Source organism: Arvicola amphibius, chromosome 7, assembly GCF_903992535.2.
Source record: "Arvicola amphibius chromosome 7, mArvAmp1.2, whole genome shotgun sequence".
Taxonomy (NCBI): Eukaryota; Metazoa; Chordata; class Mammalia; order Rodentia; family Cricetidae; genus Arvicola; species Arvicola amphibius.
In genome coordinates, this window is record NC_052053.1 from 68,023,150 (window position 1) to 68,045,652 (window position 22,503).

At 47.8% G+C, this 22,503-nt stretch overlaps 1 protein-coding gene across 1 annotated transcript in view; it reads right to left on the reverse strand.

Annotated features, from left to right (window-relative positions):
- The window catches only part of Pacs2 (phosphofurin acidic cluster sorting protein 2), a 60,925-nt gene extending 38,422 nt beyond the window's left edge, over positions 1-22,503 (reverse strand). Inside the window, 2 exon segments of the mRNA XM_042055424.1 lie at positions 8,784-8,790; positions 22,349-22,503. Coding sequence (XP_041911358.1) covers positions 8,784-8,790; positions 22,349-22,467 — 126 coding nt within the window. The 5' untranslated portion in view covers positions 22,468-22,503.

The following is a 22,503-nucleotide window of genomic DNA, read 5'->3' on the forward strand; positions in this document are numbered from 1 at the left end:
GCAGAGGTAGCAGGGTGGAGGCGGTGGTGGCGGTGGTGGCAGCAGCAGTAGCCAGAACAGAGTTCAAGGTCAAACTGGACCACAGTGTGAGATCCTGTCTAAAAGAACTAAACCAAAACAAAAGAATCAGCATGGTGCCCAATCCTACAGAGCTTTCTTTGGTTTCGGGAATAGTGTGAGGTAGCAGGAGTCAGAGCAGCATGCACCAACATGAGCTAGCAGGTATTCTCTGCAAAAGAGTAGGGGGTTTTCTCAGAGACAAAGCTCATACTAGCCCTGCGCTCATTACAGCTTTTCCTGTTGTCCTGAGGAGGTGGTGCATATGCCAAAAAGCTACTCTATTCTTACTATGAGGGTTGACTCCCATGCTAGCTAGATGATGGCTTCCCTCTTGTGGGAAGCTAGTTAAAGGTATGAACAGGTCAGCTCTGGGGAAACCTACGCATGGGTGTCATGTCAGGTGGCAAGTCCCTTGCTTACTTCCTCCCTATCCAAGGACAGAAGCCAATTTAAACCTAGAAGAGGAAGTCAGCACCAAGAATGAAGTACCACATGGCCATCCCTGCAACAGAGACACCTGCCACGCCACATATCAAAGAAGGAAGCACAGCTAACTCAGCACTTCATCTTTGGCTTCCAGTTACCACCAAGGTTGGCCTGGGTAGGCATGCTACCTAGAGCATGAGACACAGTCCACTGTTGGTTGGGCTGGATCTTGATCTAATCTGACCATCTCATGAAGTCAATGCTGGCTAGGGAGGCTGTGGGGTAGTTAAGTAAGGGATGTTTGTTGTCTCCTCTCACTCCCAAGATGAAAGACCTAGGAGTCAAGGAGGTGGAGACCTGTGCGGGGCGGGGGGGCTCTTAAGGAACCTGGCTGTAGCACTGTTCTTTCTGCCAGGTGAAGATACAAAAAGATGGCTAGTGATCCAGGAAGTGACCCCAATGACACTGAGTTTGCCAAATCCCCGATCTTGGATATGTAAGTCTAGGAGGGAGAGGACTGATTCTAAGCCTCCACCTATAGCGATCCTCTAACATTAAAAACACTGACAGTCCCTCAGCCGACACAGACCAATTTGTCTTCAAAGCAGCATATTTATTTCATACACATTCTAGAACTAGCTTGCCAGAACTTAAAAGAAATATGAATAATTTTATGAGAACAAATTTCATGTAGGGACAAGTGACACTTACTGACCCTGAGTCTTTGCTTCTCTGCTTCAGGCCTCAGATGTCTCCCCTAAGTCTTTTTTCTTCTGTGTGCATCCCAACCGAGGCATGCTCTGTAAACTGGTCTACCACTGAACTCTGCCCTCAGACCTTTTTATTTTATATTAAGGCAAAACCTCACTAAGTTGCCTGGGCAGGCTTTGAACTTTCAATCCTCCTGCTTCAGCCTCCTGAGTACCTGGGTTTACAGACATGCTTCATCCTGCTTTCTTGTCAGCAGGTAAATCTCTTGAGTTTGAGGCCAGACAGGGATACACAGAGAAACTCTGTCTTGAAAAACTAAATAAATAAACCAATGAGGTTGCCTGATTTTGTGTCTCACTGCACTGTCCCATATTTCCAGAGTAGTTTTGATAAGAACTGGAGAGATAACTTGGTGGTTAAGAATATGTCCTGCATAATCCTAAGGACTAGAGTTCAGATCCTGGCATGTGTATAAACAAGCTGGGCATACACGTGGATATAATATAAATAGCATGTGTGTAAACATTTTATGCACATGGGTATAACAGTGTGTATATATATAAATGTTATATACATGTATAAACAAGCTGAGCGTACACATGGGTATAAACATGTGTATAAACATGTTATATACATGTGTATAAACAAGCCTGTAATCCTAGCCTCGAAAAGCTGATGCTTTCTTCAGGCCTCCACAATGCAAAGGCACGTGCACCCACACAAACATGTGCACACACTGAGACACACATGAAGGAAGGAGGGAAGGAAGGAGGGAGAGAGGAAGGAAGGGCTTCAAACTACAACTTCTAAAGCCTGCATTGAGACTGTGTGCTGATGCTACACTACCTGGAATTTTCTGCAGGGGGACTAAAAACTTTGTTAGGAATTGGAAAACAAATTATATGAGTTTCTTCACAGACAGACACACAGACACACATGTATACACACACAAACACACACACACCAAGAGCTGGGGAGATGTTTCAGTCTTTAAGAGAACATACTGCTTTTGTAGAGTTCCCAGCACCCACACAGTTTGACTTACAACTGCTCATAACTTGAGCTCCATGAGACCCGATAATAACTTCTGGCTTTTGTAGGAACTTGCACTCACATGCACATACCCACACAGAAATAAGACAAATACACATAATTTAAAACCAAATTTAAAATTTTTATTTATATATAGGGCAAACATCCATATGCCACAAAGTGCATGTGGATGGGTCAAAGGAAGCCTCCAGGAGTTGGTTCTCTTTCCATCAAAGAAGTCCCAGGGATTAAGCTGGGGTCGGCAGGTGGTAGCAGGTCCTGTGCCCGCTCAGCCATCTCACTGGCCCTATTTCTTTGGCCTTAAAGACACATTCAAAGCTCAGCAGATGCTTTTCCTCAAACTATAATTGACTAAAAGACCTATGGCCAGTGTTCCAGATTATTTTATACACACACACACACACACACACGCACGCACGCACGCACGCACGCACGCACGCACCCATCTTGAGGATGGCACTCAGGATCTTATAACACATACACTGAAGATAATGTGTACTGCATTTTTACTGAGACCTACCACATAAGGTTAAGAGTGGAATTTTCCACCTGAGGCATCAGGATGTTCAAAATACTTTGGACTCTGGAATATTTTGGACTTTGGATTATAAATTTTTCAACGGATAATTCACATTTTTTCTGAAAAATTATCAAATTTTCATACTTACTGACAATGCTATGCTTGATATTTTGGTTTTTGCTTTTAGTCAGGGTCTCACTATGCCAACTGGCTGGCCTGGAACTCTCTGGCCTGGAACTCTCTCTGTAGACCTGCTTCTATCTCCCAAGTGTTGGGATTAAAGGTATGTTACATTACATTCAGCTAGTACTGTTGTTTTTGTTTATTGTGTATGGTGTATGTGTATATATGTTTATGAGTGTGCACACATACACAGGGAGGCCATAGATCAAACACCAGCTATCTTTAATTGTCTTCGCTTCATTTTTACAAAAGATTGTATTTATTTATTATGTATACAGTGTTCCACCTGCATGTATGTCTGCAAGCCAGAAGAGGGCATCAGACCTCATTATAGATGGTTGTGATCCACCATGTGGTAGCTGGGAATTGAACTCAGGACCTCTGGAAGGGCAGTCAATACGCTTAACCACTGAGCCATCTCTCCAGCCCCCCTCACCTTTTATTTTGAGTCATTGCATCTGGAGCTCATCAGTTCTTCAGGTTCATGCAACTATGTGTCAGAAGCTCTATGAATAGTGTAGATATCTATCTAGATTGTTATCTGTCATCTGTCTGTGGCATGTGAGACCTCTAGCTGCTGTGAATGTCATGGTTATGCTTTAATTTTTTAAGAAATGGAACTGCTAGATCACAGAGTAATTACAGGCTTAATTCTAAGCCATCTGCATACTATCTTCCACAGCGCTTCCCCTGCCTGTTTATATCCCCCCAACAACTACGTACACAAGGGCTGAATAGAACATCAATGAATATCTCTGTGGGGCTGGAGAAACAGCTCAGCTGGTTAAGAACATGAGCTGCACAGGGTAGTGGTGCACACCTTTAATCCCAGCACTAGGGAAGCACAAGCAGGAAGATCTCTGTGTGTTCAAGGCTAGCCTGGTCTACAAGCAAGTTCCACTAAACCAGGGCTATTATACAGAGAAATTCTGTCCCCCAAAAATAGAAAAATAGAATAGAATGGGAGAGCATGAGTTGTTCTACTGTGCCAATTTTGGTTGCCCATATCAAGATGTTCACACTTGCCTGGAACGCCTGTTCCAGAGGATCTGATGCTCTCTTCTAGCCTTCATGAGCACCTGTGTGCACACGCTTACACAGATGCACACAAATGCATATAAATGAAAGTAAAAGCTATTAAAAAAAGAAAGAAAGAAAGCCTCCTGTGTTTTTTTTTTTTTTGTTTTTGGTTTTTGGTTTTTGGGGTTTTTTTTTTTGCTTTCTGAGACAGAGTTCTCTGTAGCTTTGGACCCTGTCCTGGAAACTAGCTCTTGTAGACCAGGCTGGCCTCAACACTCACCAAAGATCCACCTGCCTATGCCTCCCGAGTGCTGGCGTGCGGTCACCACTGCCCGGCCAGAAAGCCTCTTGTGAAAGCCTCTCAGCAGCCCCTCTGTCACCCTCCTTCTGTGTACCTCTGACTAGCCAGTCTTCCTCAGCCCTCATTCCCTACAGCCCGAACTCTCACCAGTGAGTACTTTACAGAATATACAGACCAGGATCTCCTTTAATCGAAGTATACTCAGGACAATGTCACTACCAGAGAATGTCCTGGCCCAGAGCAGGTGACAACTGGCTACTTTGCACCACCCTACTAGCACTATGGAAACTAAAGGCATAAATGTACTTTATGGATTCCTGAAACCACACTAGCATCTTGGCTGGACTTCTAAAAACACTGATTTCCACCCTTTTCCTTCAGGCATGTGATGGCACACAAAAGGTTATGACCTCTGCCTAACAACAGGACTAAATCTGGGGGCCCCCAAACCTGCCTGACCATATTGTTTGTTGGAGGGAAAAAATTGAAGGACCTTTGTTCCAGGCACAGCCCCCTCTCACATGCCTGTCCACGTGGGAGCCGGGCCAGGGGTGGATGGCTGGCCATTTGTCTCTCATGCCCTGCAGGCAGAGGAAATACACATGCCAGAACCCTGGAGGCCAGGCAGGGTGGTGCCTACTCCTGCTCAGGTCCAAGTGTCAAGGCGCATATGCAACTCTGCCAGTTCTCACTGCAGTGAGCATCTGAGGAGAGACTTGTTGGAAGGCATACTGTGCACAGTCTTGGAGGAGCAGGGTCTACGAGAGGCTCCAGGTTCATTCAGTGCACCATGAGTATCTGCTAACCGCTTTGAACCAGAAATGTAACTATGTGGCCGAGAGCAGCTGCCAGTCCTCACTGGCTGAGCTCAGTTTTCTCCAGTGCCTAGCCCTTATCTGGACATGGGTGCTCCTGGTAATGAGGAGAGAAGTCCTGGGGTGCCTTCTCAATGTCCCCACTGGCCAGCACTCAGGACTAGGACAGCTACTATAGAAGGCAAGGTCAATGGACTGATACCCTTCAACCACTGGACCTCTACAGTATCTCCACCTCCCCATCCCCTCAGTGGTCAGCCCCATCAAAAAAAGGGTAATAGAAAGGGAGGCCACTCAGTCCTGGGACCAGGGAAAAGAAGACAGCACAGTCAACAGAGAGGACCCATTTGTGTAATGTCTGCTTGGGGGTGCAGGGAATCCTCCAAAGGGGGTCTGTGAGAGAGTCTAGGAACACGCACACAACTTAACTTGGGGATGCACTCACCATGCGCTCCATCATCCCACCCAGGAGCCGGCATCACCTATTCTGGAACCTGCCACGGGAAGAGTCTATCCGCAGATCTACATGGCCTGATCTTCCAGCCCTATGACCCAAAGGCCCCAAAGGAACACCCCCTCCATTCTCCCATTATAGCCCAAGAGTCCCAGGTACACATGTGTGCTATGTACCCGACAGATGAGAGAAGGGGAGTCCTTCTCTACTCTACTCCTGCCTCCTGTGTCACACACGAGCATGCAGCTGTGAGGGTGTGACAGGTGATGGAGCTGCTAACCTGACTGGACTGAGACGCCTAGGAAATCACCAGAGCAGAGCTCCGGTGTGTCTGTGACGTCATTTCCAGGGATAGCTAAATCATGAGCTCTCTGACCTAAGCAATGAACCACTGGCAGGTTCAAACCTGCAACAGATTATTGGAAGATGATGGGGCTCTGGAAGTTGAGGCATGGTTGATGTTTCGAAAGCGGTCACCCCGGAGAATCTATCTTGATTCTGGCCCTTTCTTGTTTACCATGAGGTGAATAATTTTCTTCCACCATGCTTTTCTGTCTTTATGTTCTGCTTCCCCACAGGTTTAAAAGTCAGCAACCATGAACTGAAACATCCGAAACTTGAAAACAAGTTTCCTCCTTAAAAATGTTTTTGTCGGCCAGGCTGTGGTGGTGCACACCTTTAATCCCAGCACTCGGGAGGCAGAAGCAGGTGAATCCCTGTGAGTTCGAGGCCAGCCTGGTCTACAAGAGCTAGTTCCAGGGAAGCTAGGATTGTTACACAGGGAAACCCTGTCTCGAAAAACAAAAGGTAAATAAATAAATAAATAAATAGTTTCTGTCTTGGGACATTGGTGGTGCACTCCTTTAATTCTAGCACTTAGGAGGCAGAGACAAGAGGATCTTTGTGAGTTCAAAGCCAGCCTGATCTACAGAGCGAGTTCTAGGTCATCCAGAGCTACATAGAGAAACCCTGTATTGAAAAACCAAAGAAAAAATGTTTCTGTCAATTATCTGCCACAGTGGCACAGTTAACACAGGCAAAGCCACCTGTGCTCAACTTCAACTAAGAAAATGAGAGTCTGGAGCCACCAGCCCTGGGAATATCTAGGCCTCTAGACTTAAATGCCAACACCTTTTACCTCCTGTCCCTCACATAGTGGTTCACAGGACAGAGGGTGAAGCCAGGTCCCAGTACTAAGGACTATTAGGAGTTCAAGGCCAAGCTCAACTACATATTCAGTTTCAGGCCAGACTTAACTAAGTGACAGCCTGTCTCAAAATCAAACAAAAAGAGTGGGACATACTCTGGGTAGGTGCCGATGTATTCACTTTTCCTGTGCCTTCAACCTTGTGACAGATAATCTCCATTATCAACTTGACTGACTTTGAAAAACACCTAAAGAACCAGTATCCTTCTAGAATATGAGGGTGTTGAGAGCAGAAAGACACACCCAGAGTGCGGGGGCACCATACACAGCTGGAAGCAGATGGAATAAAGAAGGAAAAGGAGATAGCCTGTAGCCAAGGCAAGGCATGCTCTTTGTTTCCTGCTGAGGTAAACAGCTGTGCTCTACCAAGGATTGGAACCTCTGAAACTGTGAGTAAAATAAACCCCTCGTCCCTTAAACTGCTGCTCTCAGGTTTTGACTAATTCAAATGATCAGCTCTCTAAGGAGAACCCAGGTGTGTCCCGGGCTGTTTTGCCAATCCCTCCACAGTTGGCTGGCACTAGTAGAGGCAGGGCACAATGATAGTTTCCACAGGGCCTGACCAGCCCTCTCAGCTGACTACAGTGCATTGTTCCACACTGTAACTACCAATGCGGTGCCAAATGGGAACACCACCAATGAGGCAGGATCCTTACCTAAGACAGACCCAACACCTACTGGATATACAACACCTCTAGAGGACACAGTGGGGGGCATCTCCAGTTATCTGATGACACAAGTAAGGGTAAGAGGCAAGCCTCAAAGGTACAAGTAGGGAGGGCAAGAAGCAAACTAAGCTTTAAGAACAGGGAAGGCTGTGCATGCGCATGTGTGTGTGTGTGTGCATGTGTGTCTTCCAGTCATTTTCTAGGAGTCATGGATCAACAGAGGGAAGGAACTGCAATGCTGCCCTGCCCACAGGTGTGGGGTGTGGCACTGGACCAGAAGGCAACAGAACAGTGCATACTCCAGGCATCCCATCCCCTGAAGATAAGGGGAATGGTGGAGTGGAACCATGAGATTGCCTTGGATCTCTTCCTGATTCTATAGCAGAAAAGACATTTAGAACAGACATTGTTATGACTTAGAACTGCTTCTAATTAGAACCCCTGGGAAAGGAGTAAGCTGTTGGATGGGGTGAATCACTATGCAGTAGAGGACTCACACACTAGAATTCACCCAACATGCTCAGACTCCAGGACCACCTGGGAGAAAAACGCTGGGCCATAACTTCCCATGTGTCTGTCCTAGGCTGAGCCATGAGGCCACATGTGGAGGGAAGTACTGGAGACCCTTACAATCAACCAGGGTTCAGCTAGGCCCTATACCCCCCTGCACCTCTAGCCTCAGCTGTTATAGCCACAACGCAGGGTCCATACAGTAAGAGCTTCACAGCAAATGAAGCCCTGGGCTTCCTTTTAGGGAGACTCCAATGCCCAGCTGCCTCCTCATAACCTCTACTCAGGCCACACAGGCAAATCCTAAATGTGGTAGAATTAGGGCACATTAGGGCCTCCCACTAGCCATGCCCATAGAGCCAAGAGTCTCACATCACAGAGCCAGCTAGCAAAGCCACCTGTGCTAAGGATGTGGAGAACAATGACCACGCTTATAAAGCACAGCCCATGGGGACAGATAAAACAACTGCACATAACAGCTGGACACCAGGGCTCAGAGGGTGAAATATGCAGCCTCATAGACAGATGGTCTGACTGGGATCGATGCTGGTGCAGCCCTCGAAGCAGCCCAGAAACCGGAGGGAGGACCAAGCAGTCTCCATCCAGGAGGAGACTAAGCAGCAAAGGGAAAATGTCTGAACCAGAACAAGGAAAACCATGTTCATATGCCGCAGAGTCCCAAGGAGAATAAAAATATTATCAGTAATAAATCCTATCTATTCAGACTGAAAGGAAAGCTCTTTAGAATAACAGAGACGATACATTAGCCACACGGAACAAGGGGCAAATTTATTACAAGTGTCTCAAAACCATAAAAAGGTAAGTCGGAAGGCCAAGTACAAGAGGAAAACAGACACACAGCCTCCACTCACAAGACGAAAGGATATGCTCCAGGAAAATAAAGTCACTCCAGCAGGCAGGAGTGGGAGGCACCAGCGAGCAAAGTCAGGGAGCTGTTCTGTGCAGTGGCTGCGGCACAAAGACCTGCTGAGGAGACATGAAGGCAGCTGAGCCCACACAAGGAGTCTGCCTGTCAGGGTTCACTCTGTGTAGAGAAAAGGAAGGGGTGCTGGTCCTTAAGAGCTAAGCTTCATATTTTAATGAAATTTTAAAAAGATAAGTGACTCAGAAACCCAATTTCTTTTTATCTTTTAAGATTTATTTATTTTTATTTCATGTCTGATTGTTCTGCCTGCATATGTGTGTGTACCGCATGCACGCCCAGTACTTCAGCGTCTAGAAGAGGATGTCAGATCCCCTGTGATGGAGTTACAGAGGGTTCTGAGGTGCCATGTGGGTGCTGGGAACTGAGCGTGAGTCCTCTGTAAGTACTCTTAACCACTGAGCCACCTTTCCAGTTCCTAGAAACCTAATTTTTTAAAACAAATCGATTTTGGTAAACTTTCAATTATTTTTCAGAAGAAAATGAGAAAAAACTATCAAGGAAAAACAAAGTATAAAATAACAAAAAATAAATGCAAGTATATCAGTGACCATACATACAGGCTATTCATGTCAGTTAAAATCTAGTCCATGGACTGTGAAATAGTTCAGTGAGTAAAGACCCTGCCACCAAGTCTACTACTTGAGTTCCATCTGCAAGGATGATATGGTAGACAGAACCAACTCTTTCAAGTTGTGCTCTGACCTCACACATACTACAGTACATACATACAAATAAATAAATGTGACTCAGCAATTAGGAGCACTGGTTGCTCTTCCAGAGGACCCAGGTTCAATTCCCAGCACCCTAATGGTAGCTCACAGCTGTCTGTAATTACAGTTCCAGGTGATCTGACACATTCACACAGACATACGCAGACAAAACACAAATGCACATGAAATTTAAAAAAATTGCAGAGGGGGCTGAACCAGTAGTTTAACAGTTAACAGCATATACTACTCTCGCAGAGGACCAAAGTTTGGTTCCAGCTCACAGTCTCCTAGACCTCCAGTTTCAAGGGGCTGACAGCCTCTTCTGGCCCCTGCTGGCACCCATACTCACAAACACATAGACATAGACACACGGGGGGTGGGGAATGTACACAGACACACAGAATTATTTTAAAATCTTTTTTTTTTTTTTTTGCTTTTTCGAGACAGGGTTTCCCTGTAGTTTCTAGAGCCTGTCCTGGAACTAGCTCTTGTAGACCAGGCTGGCCTCGAACTCAGAGATCCGCCTGCCTCTGCCTCCCGAGTGCTGGGATTAAAGGCGTGCACCACCACCGCCCGTCTTATTTTAAAATCTTAAAAAACAAACAAACAAAAAAAAAAACCTGCCTAGGTGTCTGAGAATTTAAGAGCACAGCCTAAACCCCATGCGCAGATGACAGCAGAGTTTAGCTGTAAGGTGAAGAGTGGTAGTCCAAGTAAAGAACACGAGAAGCGATAAAGAAAGGACTTCAGGAAACTGAGGCAAGGTCGGCCCTGCATCTTGAAGACTGGATATGTGAGGTTTGAGTGGGCCCAACTACATCCCAAGGTAGGCCTGGGACACATGCACAAGATGTCCAGAGGAAGAGAGCTGAGCCTGGAGAGCCCTGGGCCCGGTGCTGCTGTGCAGCCTGTCGCAGTAGCATACGCAAATGCCCGGAAGGAACAAGTGTGGAATGGTGATGCCTTACCTGTGCGATACCGCTGTAGCAACAGTTCCCAAATCTCATTGCCCTTCACAGTGTCCTATCTTTGTTCCTTCCCACAAATCTCCTGGGCATCTCTAGGCTCCAGCTAGCCTCCCAATTCTCTATTGAAATCACCCTGCAGGTGTGACTGCACCCTTGATGGAGAGCTTAGCAGTCTCCCTTCCATGGGACAAGGTACAACACGGTAATGTTAGACATGGAACATCAGGGTGATTTTATCTTCAAATGATTTTGTTCAGTTTTAATTCTCTGCATTTTCTCCCTTAATTACCACTGTTTTCTTGTATCCCACTTTTCCTTCACAGGCTGGGAATGAACCAATCTCAGGTATACTAGGCAAGTGCTCTACACCTGAGCCACACCTCGGAGCCCCAAAAGATGACTTTTAGAGAAAGGAATCTCTGCACTTGGTGAGCTCGGTTAACAGAACTGCAGCTCTGGAGTGAACTTCCCAAGTGTTAATCCTGTTGTCCCCAAGACTGCCCTGACTCAGCTCTTGTGAGAAGCCCTGTGGATGGTTGTACGTCATTTGGCTAACAACACAGCAACCCCTCAAAATGCCCAGGACTCTAGCCCCTGACTTTACCATTGTAAGCTAGGAGACTGAGCTCAAATGTTGGACAGCTTGGTACCCAGGATAGAGGCAGTAGGCAGGTAAATGTATGTAGTCTGGCCTTGGTTCTGGGGCTTTTGTCCAGGTGTTATGCTGGACACACAGGACCTGAGAGAGCCAGAAGAGGACAAGGCTGAAGGTCATGCCATAGTGACAGAGACATCTGTACACAATATGGTCAGCTATATCCAGGAACCCCATAAACTACAAGCTTATCCCAATCTAGTCCTCCGCTTGGGCTACTTGCTCTTGCACAGTGATGTATTGTGCCCAACAGCTGACACGTCGATTGAACATCTTGCTGAGCACCAGTTACAGCCAACCCTGGCTACTGATGGCCCAGATGCAGTTTTCCACCTTATTGTCTCCTTCTGTCACATGAGAATGCAGGTGGAGAAAATTGAAGTGATACCTGAGGCTCCCAACTGCATGCCTGTGGATCCAACTATGCCTGAAGCCAGTCAGCTCTGTATCAACAGAAGCAATGATGCCTATCTCTATTCATTATCCTTAAAGCAACTAGAAGATGCTAAAAAAGAAATTCATAAGGAACTTTTGTATCCAATCAGACATACTTCTTTAAAAAAATTCTGAACAAAGTCAACTTTATTGGGACATCTGGTTACGTTGTCTTCCCTGCGCTGAGGGCAATCCATCTTCCACAGAAAGGTATGGAGGAATCCCAGTCACTGTCCTAACAGGGAGCCTCCAAGCACATCCCACATAGCAAGGCAGCCTGGGCTCCTATTTTAAGTGCAGAACATGTGTGATTTTGATGACCCAGGAGCAGCACCCCTCCACATATCCTTGAGCAGTGTCAGAGCACAGCATTCCCCAGTTGGTGGTGCAGCTGTTCCTGTTGGCCTGCCAGACCCCTGCCTCAGGCCTCTGTGTAGTGTTGATCACATGGGCTGGTAACAAGGTCAAGGCAGTGTTCCATAAGGGCAGCTGGAATGTCTACATTGAGTGGGGGTGTCCACACCCAGGTCTGGGAAGGACTTGGGAGGTAGTGAGTGTTTTCCAGGAGTTACTACTACCCTTTCTTAGGGAAAAGGTATTTTCCAGGAGACAAAACAGGAATTAGTGAAAGAAAAGTGAGAATGACTATAAGGCTGCATCTCAAGTCATAGAAGGCCAGACGCCTGGAGAAGGGCTGGGCCCCCTTCATCCTCCAGGACTTTGGCCTCAAAGACCAGTTTATGGGCCATGGGAAGAGGTTCCTTCATCTTCTTGTATACATGACTCTGTGGGCAGACTCTCCATCATCCAGAGCCACTCTTCCTCAGTGCAGGGCGTTCCCCCAAAGCAGCCTTCAGAATACCTCCCAGGTCCTGGTTATCTGGAAGTCAGGGTCCTGACAAGAAACTTTTACAAGTCAGAGGCCTGAGCCTGTAAGGGCCCAACTTTCCATCTCCAGATGTCCCACTGGCAATTAAAGAAGTATCTAAATGCTCCCGTGACATTCCAGAGATGAGCCAAAGAGTATAGGGCAGCTGTCCAGTCTCCCATGCTCTCTGGGTGTGTGCATCAACTCCTCATACCCCAGCAGATAGTCTCAGATCCCACCTAAGGCATAACTACGCAGGAGACTGTCAGTGGGCAGATGCCAGCTCTGGTCTCTACACCATCACCAGGAATTGAACTCAGGATGCCTGGAAGAGCAGCCAGTGCTCTTAACCTCTGAGCCATCTCTCCAGTCTCCTCTTTTTTTTTCCAAAGGGTAAAAATCCATCAGTCGTGCTGAAGGGAGGCATTTGGTGGTCCAAACAGTAAGTTCAGGGGCTGAAGCAATGTCTTCATCAGTTAAGAGCACTGGCTGCTTCTTCCAGAAGACCCAGGTTCCATCCCTAGCACCCACAAGATGGCTGACAACTGTTTTTAACTCCAGTTCCAGGGGATATGATGCCCTCTTCTGGTTCACAGCAATACTGCATGCATGTGGTACACAGACATTTAGGCAAAGCGCGCACACACACACACACAAACCAAAAAAACAAACAAACAAACAAAAAAAAAAAACAGGCAGTTTAGGGAAGCTAGAGAGCTCAGTGGATAAGGGCACCTCCTGCCAAGCCTCATGGCCTGAGTTTGATTGCCTGCATAGTAGAGAGAACTGATTTCCAAAACTGTCACATAAGCACCCACATACATATGTGTATATATATACATATATATATATATATATATATACACATGTATACACACAATAAATAAATATAAAAAATTATATTTTATTCAACAAGGTCTCTGTATGTAGCTCTGGTTATCCTGGGATTCCCTATGTAGACCAGGCTGGTTTTGAATCTACAGAGACCTGCCTGCCTCTACTTCTCCAGTACTGGGATTAAAGTGCTACCATGCCCATAAAGTGTGAAGGAAAAAAAATAAAACAAAAGGAGTCTAGAGTCAAGCCTGAAACCAGCAGAGCTGAGGGAATGGCAGACCCACCACAGTGTAAGGAAGCACAGGGTCAGAGCAGCATGCAAGCAAGCATGAGGGGGCCATAGCTGATTATGACCAATGCCAGATGGGTGAAAAAGAGTCCAAGTCAGTCCACCTGGACACTCAATTCATGGAAGCCTAAACCAAAGCTCCCCTGCCAGGCTTAGCAAGAGCCTACCCCAGTCTCAGTCAAGTCTCTCCCCAGCACAAGAGAGCCTCTGGCCTCCAGGCACTCACCTGCCAGCAAGACACCTTCCAAAGGCACTGGCCAGCTTTATACTGTCCTGGCAAAGGCTGAAGGTGTCCACTGTACTGCTCACCTTGGTGGCCAACTCAGCATATGTGCACAACCTTGCCAAAAGCTGTTGCAGGAAGTGGATGCCGGATAGACAGAATTATGGACCTTTCAGAAAGATGGACAAGGGATCTAACAGTTGTCTGGGGACTGTCAGACTCAGATTCTCCTGCTTTGATACTATGGTTTCTTCTGCCTAAGGTAAGATGTCAAAGTAGAAGGTGTTGCAGAGAGAAGTACATGGGGATCCAAGCCTATCCTGCCTAGACACTCCATCCTAATGAGTAGGAGTTCACTGTGGCCTGTGTGCATCCATGCCAGACATAAATGCAGGAAGAACCTGACACCTTGGAGACAGGATCCATTCTGAAAATGGCGCCTTTGGGGCTGGGCCACAGGGTGAGTTCTACTTCAAGACCTTGGTACTTGACAAGGAGTGTATGTTATAGGGGAGTACCCTCAATCCTGACAGGGTGGTGAGGAGAGGCTAGTGGGATAGTAGGAACAAACCACCACATCTGTGAGCATCAGAAGGGAGAAGACCAGCATGGTCTCTGGTATCTTGCACTGCCCATCTCTACCTCTTACAGATTTAGACACCTCTGCTCAGCAGACATCTGCACCTCAAGAGACAACTCAGGAGACTCAGCGCCACAGCCTCAGTCCTAGGGCTCCTGCCTCCCTGCACAGGCTCTTGAGACACTGGGAGCATTGCCTGAAAGTCCCAGGACTGCTGCTTGGAGTTCTATTCTCAGAGACCATGTGCGGTACTTGCCATCCCTAGAAGCCTACACAAAGCCCATCTTTGCTCTAGAATACCCACCTTCAAAGCAGAGAGAACTCAGCCCTAGATACATTCAGATACTATGTTTAGGTCACTGTAGGTGACCAGGTACTCATGGAGAAGAGCCAGCAGCTCACACACATTATTAGTGGAAACACCTTGTGTGGAGAGCTGTGTCTCCTGAGCACCAGTAGTACCGCAGTGGTTCCCAAAGAAATTGGCAGCCCTGGAGTTTGAGTCTAGAATGAGCAAGGCAGACTCTGAGCACAGGCCCTAGGCCTTCCTACCCGTGTCCCCTCTCATCTGCACTTGAGGGCATACACACAAACACACAGCCACTTCTATTGTTCTAGGTATGCCACCTGAAGTCAGGGCCCTAAAGATTCCCTCCACATGATGAAGTTCTGCCACCTACATAAATCCACCATGGCATCAAATGAGACCCCAGCTGCTGTGAATGAAGCAGCAGACCTCACTCTAGAATGTCCTCCCACTCTCCACCCTGCCTCATGACACCCTGCTCCACCAAACCTTCCTGAGACCCAAGAAAAGAGTAGATGGATATGTGACAATAGCAAGGACCTTGAATTGCAAAGCACCTTGGCCCTGCCTAGTTCTCAGGTCATGAGTAGTCAATGATGCCCAGCATCCAAGGCAGTGCAGGCCACAGCTTTTGCATGAAGCCACTCGAGGGAAATGAAGATGTCACAGCACTAAGTTCCACAGGGAGAGTCAGCCTGTTTGGGTAAGAGCATTCCACACAATATCCCACACCAGGACAGAGAAGTGGCCACAGACAACTTTGCCTGCCTATGTCCTAAATGCAGTGCCTGAGTAGGGTGGGCAGATCAGAGCCATGCAGACTCCAGCCATGTGCCACGCCTATTCTGAATCCACAGGGCCTCTCCAAGGGGCAGTCTTCTCCATCTTCCCACTGAGCTATGTTATGGAGATGCCAAGCCCACAGCCTTTCCAACTCAAGCCAGCCTCTCCAGTGCCTTCCTCCTCCAAAAGAGTCCACTCTCGAACCTCACACACTCCTCTGCCCACTTCACCCTCCTCAAATCCATCTCCAGCTAAACTAACATCAATTCAGGCTTCCAAGCAGCACTACTTTCCCAAGCAAACCTTCAAAATAATCTAGAGTCTTCCCCTTACTCAAAGAAAAGTCCACATTCTTTAGCATGCCATCTTGGTCAATTACAACACTCAATAAGTTACTTACTTGAAACAGACCTGGACTGGACTGAGGAAGACAGACATGATGCCGATAAAAAGAGCTAAGCCTGCAGCAAGGAGGGAGAAGAGGTCTAGAAGGACTATACGAGCACATGAACACATCAGGCAATTGCCAGAGGTACACGGCTTGCTAGCCATCATACCTCCTTACTCATCTGCTGGCATGAAAGACTGACATGTCCACACGTCCACCCAGTACTGCAGAAGTGGGGAGCACATTGAGGGGGCAACAATCAAAGAGAAAAGGGCTGAGAACCTCCTAGAACTAAAGAAAACCACCAATCCACAAGTCCTTCAACCTTAATAGGGGTCAGCATAAAAGAATACATGCCATAGCATATCATCAGATAAGCTGTCACAACAAGAAGGTGACCACAAAGCCACTCAACACACTGCCCTCCAGTGAGTCATGGCTGCCTGACAGCTGCCTCCTGAACAGCCAGAACAGAGGCTACAGTCAGCGACCACCCTGAGGGAGATGCTACCACTGGAGTCAGCACCAGGCTCTAAGGGACAATAAAGAGACAAGACACCATTGGCTAAAAGAGCACTTCATAGTTATCATATCCTCCCCTGGAGGAAAGCCTTGGGACGTCTTTCCAGAGCAGGGAGGAGGATCCCAAGTCCTGAGGTGCAAGACACAGAGGGCAGCTACAGCAGTCTAAAGTTACCAGGTAGGCAACACAGATAGCATCACCAGGCTTAAGGGGACTGGAAGTTCACTGCGGTGGCAGCACGTGCAAATGAAGGGCTGGGACTAAAGAGCTCTGCAAGTTGTATCACTTCAGAGAAAGGCACAAATGACTAAAATATAACACAAGGATGCAGCTCAAGTTCACAGGAAAAAAGTAACAGCAAATTTTACTATTAATGAGGGAGGAAACTTCAGCGCCAAAACAAGGTGAAGCAAAAGAGAAAAGAAGTGCAGGATGATACAAAGCACAAAATAAAATAGATGTGAATACAGTATTGCCAACTTAGATAAATAAAAATAGACTAGATGGTTCATTTAAATGAAGGAATATCAGAATGTCAGATTGAGGGAATACTAAATTTAAATATGCACTGAATAACCAGTTATACCTCATACATAAGGCTTTGTGACAGTTTAAAGAAAAAGGGGGTGGTTACCCGCTGGGGATGTAACTGAGTTGGCAATGTGTGCCTAACATACATAAAACCCTGAGTTTGGTCACTAGCCAACACAGAAACCAGGCGTGGTGGACATGCCTGTAATCCCAGCACTTGGGATGTGAAGGTAGGAGGCTCACCCACCGCTACATTCTGAGTTTTAGATACATGAAGACCTGTCTCAAAAAGAAAGAGAAAAAAGAAAGGAAAAGAGAAGAAGAAAGCTTGGCTTTGTGGGTTTGGTTTTGTTTTCCAAGACAGGGTTTCTCTGTAGCTTTGGAGCCTGTGCTGGAACTAGCTCTTGTAGACCACGCTGGCCTAGAACTCTGATATCCGCCTGATTCTGCCTCCGAGCCTCCAAGTGCTGGGATTAAAAGCATGTGCCACCACCACCTGGTTTGGCTTTTGTTTTGTTTTGAAAGTAGAGCTATTGAGATACATCAATGGGTAAAGGTGCTTGCCTCAAAGTCTGATGACCCAAGTCACTCCCTGAGTCCCATAGGATGGAAGGAGAAAACTGACTCCTGCGAGTCCTAGATCTCTGAGTTTGAGGCCAGCCTGGTCTACAGAGCAAATTTCAGGACAGCTAGGGGTAGAGTAAAACCCTGTCTCAAAAACCAAACAAAAAAAAAACTTAAAATGGCAGTTTAGGACCCACAGTCCATGTCAGCTGGGTGCCAGATAAAGAGCTCAGTGGTAGAGCACTAAGTTCTTCATATCTGAACAGCAAGCACATGGGAAACCCTCGACAAAATCCCAAAGGAGAGTCTAAGAGAAAGTTACCGCTCTGTCCAGGACCACTGGGAGTATGGAAGCTGTGCCCTCACCTTAAACTGGAGCAACAAAAGATGAGTTTCATTGAGATGTCCACAATATGAACATTAAGGAACGAGTCTGACGCAGACACACATGACTTGTCAGCAGAACCCACACATTCCTCAGGATGCATCACAGACCTCAGCCAATACAATGCACATGCCTGAGAAGCAGCTCGGGCCATTCTCTGACAACCACATGCAGCTCAGAAGATCACATGGGCATTTCAGAGCCTTTCGTCATCACAGTCACAACCCAGTCGGTGGCAAAGCCAGATTTAACACACATTCATAACCTGGAGATTTCTAAGACAGAACAGAGAACAGTGGGCTTTACCAAAATCAAAACTCCTGCTCATCCAAAAACACCAGAGCTGAGCACGCAGACTTATCTGTGGTCCTGACCACTCAGGAGGCTCACCTGAGCACCGTAGTTTGGAGGTCAGTTTGGGCAGAGTGTGAAACCATTCTCCAGCAAAATCACAAAGCACACCAGTTAAGAAGAGTGGCAAACCCCAGAGCAGAAACACTGGCAAAGAGCATCCACCTCCACTGCATGAAGGACTCCTCAACTCAATAAGGAAAACAGATCCTTCCCAGTAAAACCAGGACACAACCTCCACTTCAGACACGTGACAACAGATGGGGAAAACCTTGACACTATCCATCTCCGAGGAGAGTCTAAGGAAAATTTACCACACTGTCCAGGACCACTGGGAGAATGGGAGATTGTGCACTCCCTCCCCATACCTTAAACTGAAGGCTTTTCTTTCTTCCTTCCTTCCTTTCTTTCTTTTTTTTTTTAATCTTTGTTTTTTTGAGATGGGTTTCTCTGTAGCTCTGGAGCCTGTCTTGTAACTAGTTCTGCAGACCAGGCTGGCCTCAAACTCACAGAGATCCGCCTGTCCCTGCCTCCCGAGTGCTGGGATTAAAAGTATGTGCCACCACTGCCCAGCAAACTGAAGGTTTCTTAAACTAAAGCTCTATGACAATAATCACCAAATTGATAGCCTCAAACTCCAAAGAAGCCAATGTCTAAAATGGGGGTTCATTCTTACAAGGGAGTATTATGTACCAACAGAAAGGAAAGTCGGCTGACAAAAAAGCATGGATGCATTAAAGAGTCTCACTCTATCCACATAGCCCTCTGGGGAGATGGTACTGCCTGGGAATGCAGAGCTGGCAGCATCAGGGATGACAAAGGATGGATGCTCCACTCCTTGCTGGAAGGATAGAGATGTCTGTGCCTTCCACAAACATACATATACAATGGTGTGCACTCTGAACAGCAACTGTTGTCCAGACACCAAGTGAGCCAGCACATGGCCTAGAAGTCAGTGGAGGTAAGAAAAAGATGCAGGCACACAAAGCTTAGAAATGAACTAATAATGTCAAAAAGAAAAGAATTGGAGTGAAAGTACAAAGGTTCAAAGACCTTTGGTAAAGGTAAAGACCCTGCTGAACAGTGGAAGGAGAACAGGCCTAGGAACGGAGAACTCTGGTATCCCAGCAGTATGGTAGGGCAGACACTGACTGTCCCTAGCAGCATGGTGTACCAGGCTGCTGAGGCAAGGTGAACTTGGCAACATGGCTGGGACAGCACTGAGTATCAGGAGTTGGATCCTCCCTCCCATCAGCTGCAGGAGGCCTAGCACCCAGCTTCCCCCAGGACAGAGAGCTATCTCACTACCTCCCAGGGAAGGAGAATTGAAACTCCACCCATGTCAAAGTAAGGGGGATGGATTCTACCCCCACCCCACCACCCCACACTCCAGGCCAACTCTGAGGGACACACACAATTAAAAGAGGATTTCAACAGTCTTAGGTGGGTAAAGATTATTATCCCCCACAGAAACTGCTGAGACTCAAGTAGGGGGAAAATGAGAAAGAAAAATTGGCAAAACACATGAATAGGAATTTCTCTAACAGGGAAGTACAAATGGTCTAGATTCATAATCAGAGAAATTCAAACTAAAACCACAACACTGTTTCACACCCACCAGCTTGGCAAGAATGTAAGGCAGTGAGGATTCTCGCCATAGCACTGGAGCTGGAGTTGGCACAGCTGCTTTAGGAAGCAACTGAATAGTAACACTGAGCGCACACACACCCACACCTCTAAAAGTCCTCCTACTTGGTAAAACACATTCAAGTAGGTCCTGGCTGCCACAGGGACAGGCATGCACGCAGGCGATAGGTAAGAAAACCTCCTCTGCAGTGGCAATGGCAGATTTGTAACCGGGCAAAAACCTGGCAATAGCCCTTAGCAGAAGCCCAGGTTTCATCATTCCAAGGGAATACTTCAGCAGCCACAAGCACAGATGCAGCTCCCAGAACTGGAGACTTGACCAAAGCCAGGGCGAAGAGTGAGAAGAACTCAGAGAACACAATCCCGTCCTGTTTGCAGTACCCAGAAGGGCAGCACTGCACAAAGGTGACATGAGGGTATGTGCTGAGGGTGCATGCACAGGAGGTATATGCATCAGCAGAGCAGAGGTCAAACAGCACATAGGACAGAGATCAGGCAGCACTGAGACTACATGCTTTTTACACACATGGAGTGGTTCTCAGCACTTCAGAGAAACCTCTCATCTCTGACGGGGCCAAAACCCAGAATACCCCAACATCTGCTGCTGCTCACCCAAGATGTCCCATCCTTCCCTGTGTGCAAGCCTGTCCTTTCCTGACGCTGCTATCCCCTACAGAAATGGGGTATTCTAGGGGTATGCAAGAAAAGAGAACAGAGAAGGCATGAAAGAGCATGCCTATAATCCCTGTACACAGAAGGCAGGACAGAGAGTTCAAGGCCACCTAGGCTACAAAACAAAGTTAAGGCCATTTATGACTTCAAAGCAAAACCCTGTCTCAAAAAACAGTCCACCTGACCAGACTCTGGTGGCACATTATCTTTAATCTCAGCACTTGGGAGGTAGAGGCAGGTGGATCTTTGAGTTCGAGGCCAGTCTGGTACACAGAGTGAGCTCTAGGACATCCAGAGCTACACACAGAGAAACCCTATCTCGAAAAACAAAAAGCAAAGCAAGCAAACAAACAAAAAATACCAGCCACCTTTAGAGGAATAATGAAATGGCCTCTGTCCTTACCAGAGTTAGACATCTGTCTTAGGTGAGTGTGGACATGTACCTGTAACCGTAGTTCTAACTATAAAATAAGCTGAGGGATGTGTGTGGGGGAGGTGGATCAGAAGAGCTTAAGAGTTCAAGAACAGCCTCAGCAACATAATGAGATTCAGTGGCAGAAAAAGGAAGAAAAGGGGAAGTGAGGAGGGAATGAGAGAGAGAGAGAGAGAGAGAGAGAGAGAGAGAGAGAGAGACCCCCTTGGCTCTCATTTAAGGAACTCAGGGGCTGCTAAAAGGGCCAGTGTGAAGTGGGGTGCTCAGGATAATGATATAAAGAAGCAGAACTAGAGCGGGAGGGTCCAGCTCACCCCACCACTCCCGGCTTTGATAGTTTGGGAGATGCTCCCAGTGAGGCAAATGCTGACCCTCAGGTCTCAGCACTCCAGAAGCAACACTGGTCTAGGAATTGCGTTCAGCATCCATCCTTTCTTTCCCAAAGGCACAGCCAAAAGGGAAAAGTCATTGTCTGAACCCCAACACCACACTCAGGGGCCTGCTGAAAGATCTCTGCAGAGTGAGAGTCACAGGCCAACCTGAAGCTCACCTGCAAGTGAAGTACCTTCTCTCCACAGGGTTTCTCTACTCAGGAGCACACCGTCCAGGTTCTGTACCTGGAAGGCTCTTTGGGGACAAGCCACTTTCCCTGTCTCCCCCGAGGGAAGCCTGTAGCGCCTTCAGCCTGGTGTCTGGATTTCCTTTTCCCTCACTAACTGAGGCTCCTGAGTAGGATCCAAGTCAAGAAGAAATCACCAAAAGTTTCAAGCTGGGCAGTAGAATGAGAAGCTGTAGGTCCACATAAAGATAGGTGTCCACAGCGCCCGCCCGGTGGGTAAATCTTGCCTAGTCCTTTCCACGGAGCGAGTGGAAGGTCGCCTACCCAAGGGAGGGAGGCCAGGCTTCGGCAAGCGTAAAATTAACAGCTCCAAGCAAAGAGTAGAAAGGACTCCGGAGCTCTCTCCACAGCTCCCGGCACAAGGCCGACAGGTGAAGAGAGAGCAGACCCGACCCGCAGGGCACAGGGGAGGCAACCGTGGAGTGAGCCTCAGGCCCAGGCCTCAGGGGTGTGACAGTGCCGCTGCACACGGGAGGAGAGCGGTAGCACTAGCCGAGAGCTCGACCGCCCGAGGTGCCTGCGGTCCGCTGTGCGCAGCCCCGCCCGGGACGCAGGTGTCAAGGTGCGGGCAGAGCACTGGCCCCCGAGCCGCAGGCCCGCTGCCCCGCCCCGGCCCTTGCCTTGCTGTGGCCCGCGCGCGCTCGGGGGCGCGGGGTCCTGGCCCGCGGGCAGGTGCGCGCGGACAAAGCGCAGCGCGGGGGCGTACCTGGGCACGCAGCTGGGGCTGGAGCCGTCCACCTCCCAGGTGGCGAACAGGTTCATGGGCACCGGGGTGTTGAGCGCTCCGGGCGCGCCGGGCAGGCCGAGTCGGCCCCGCTCGGCCATGGCGCCGGCCCCGCCGTCCCTCGGCGGCCTGGGGCT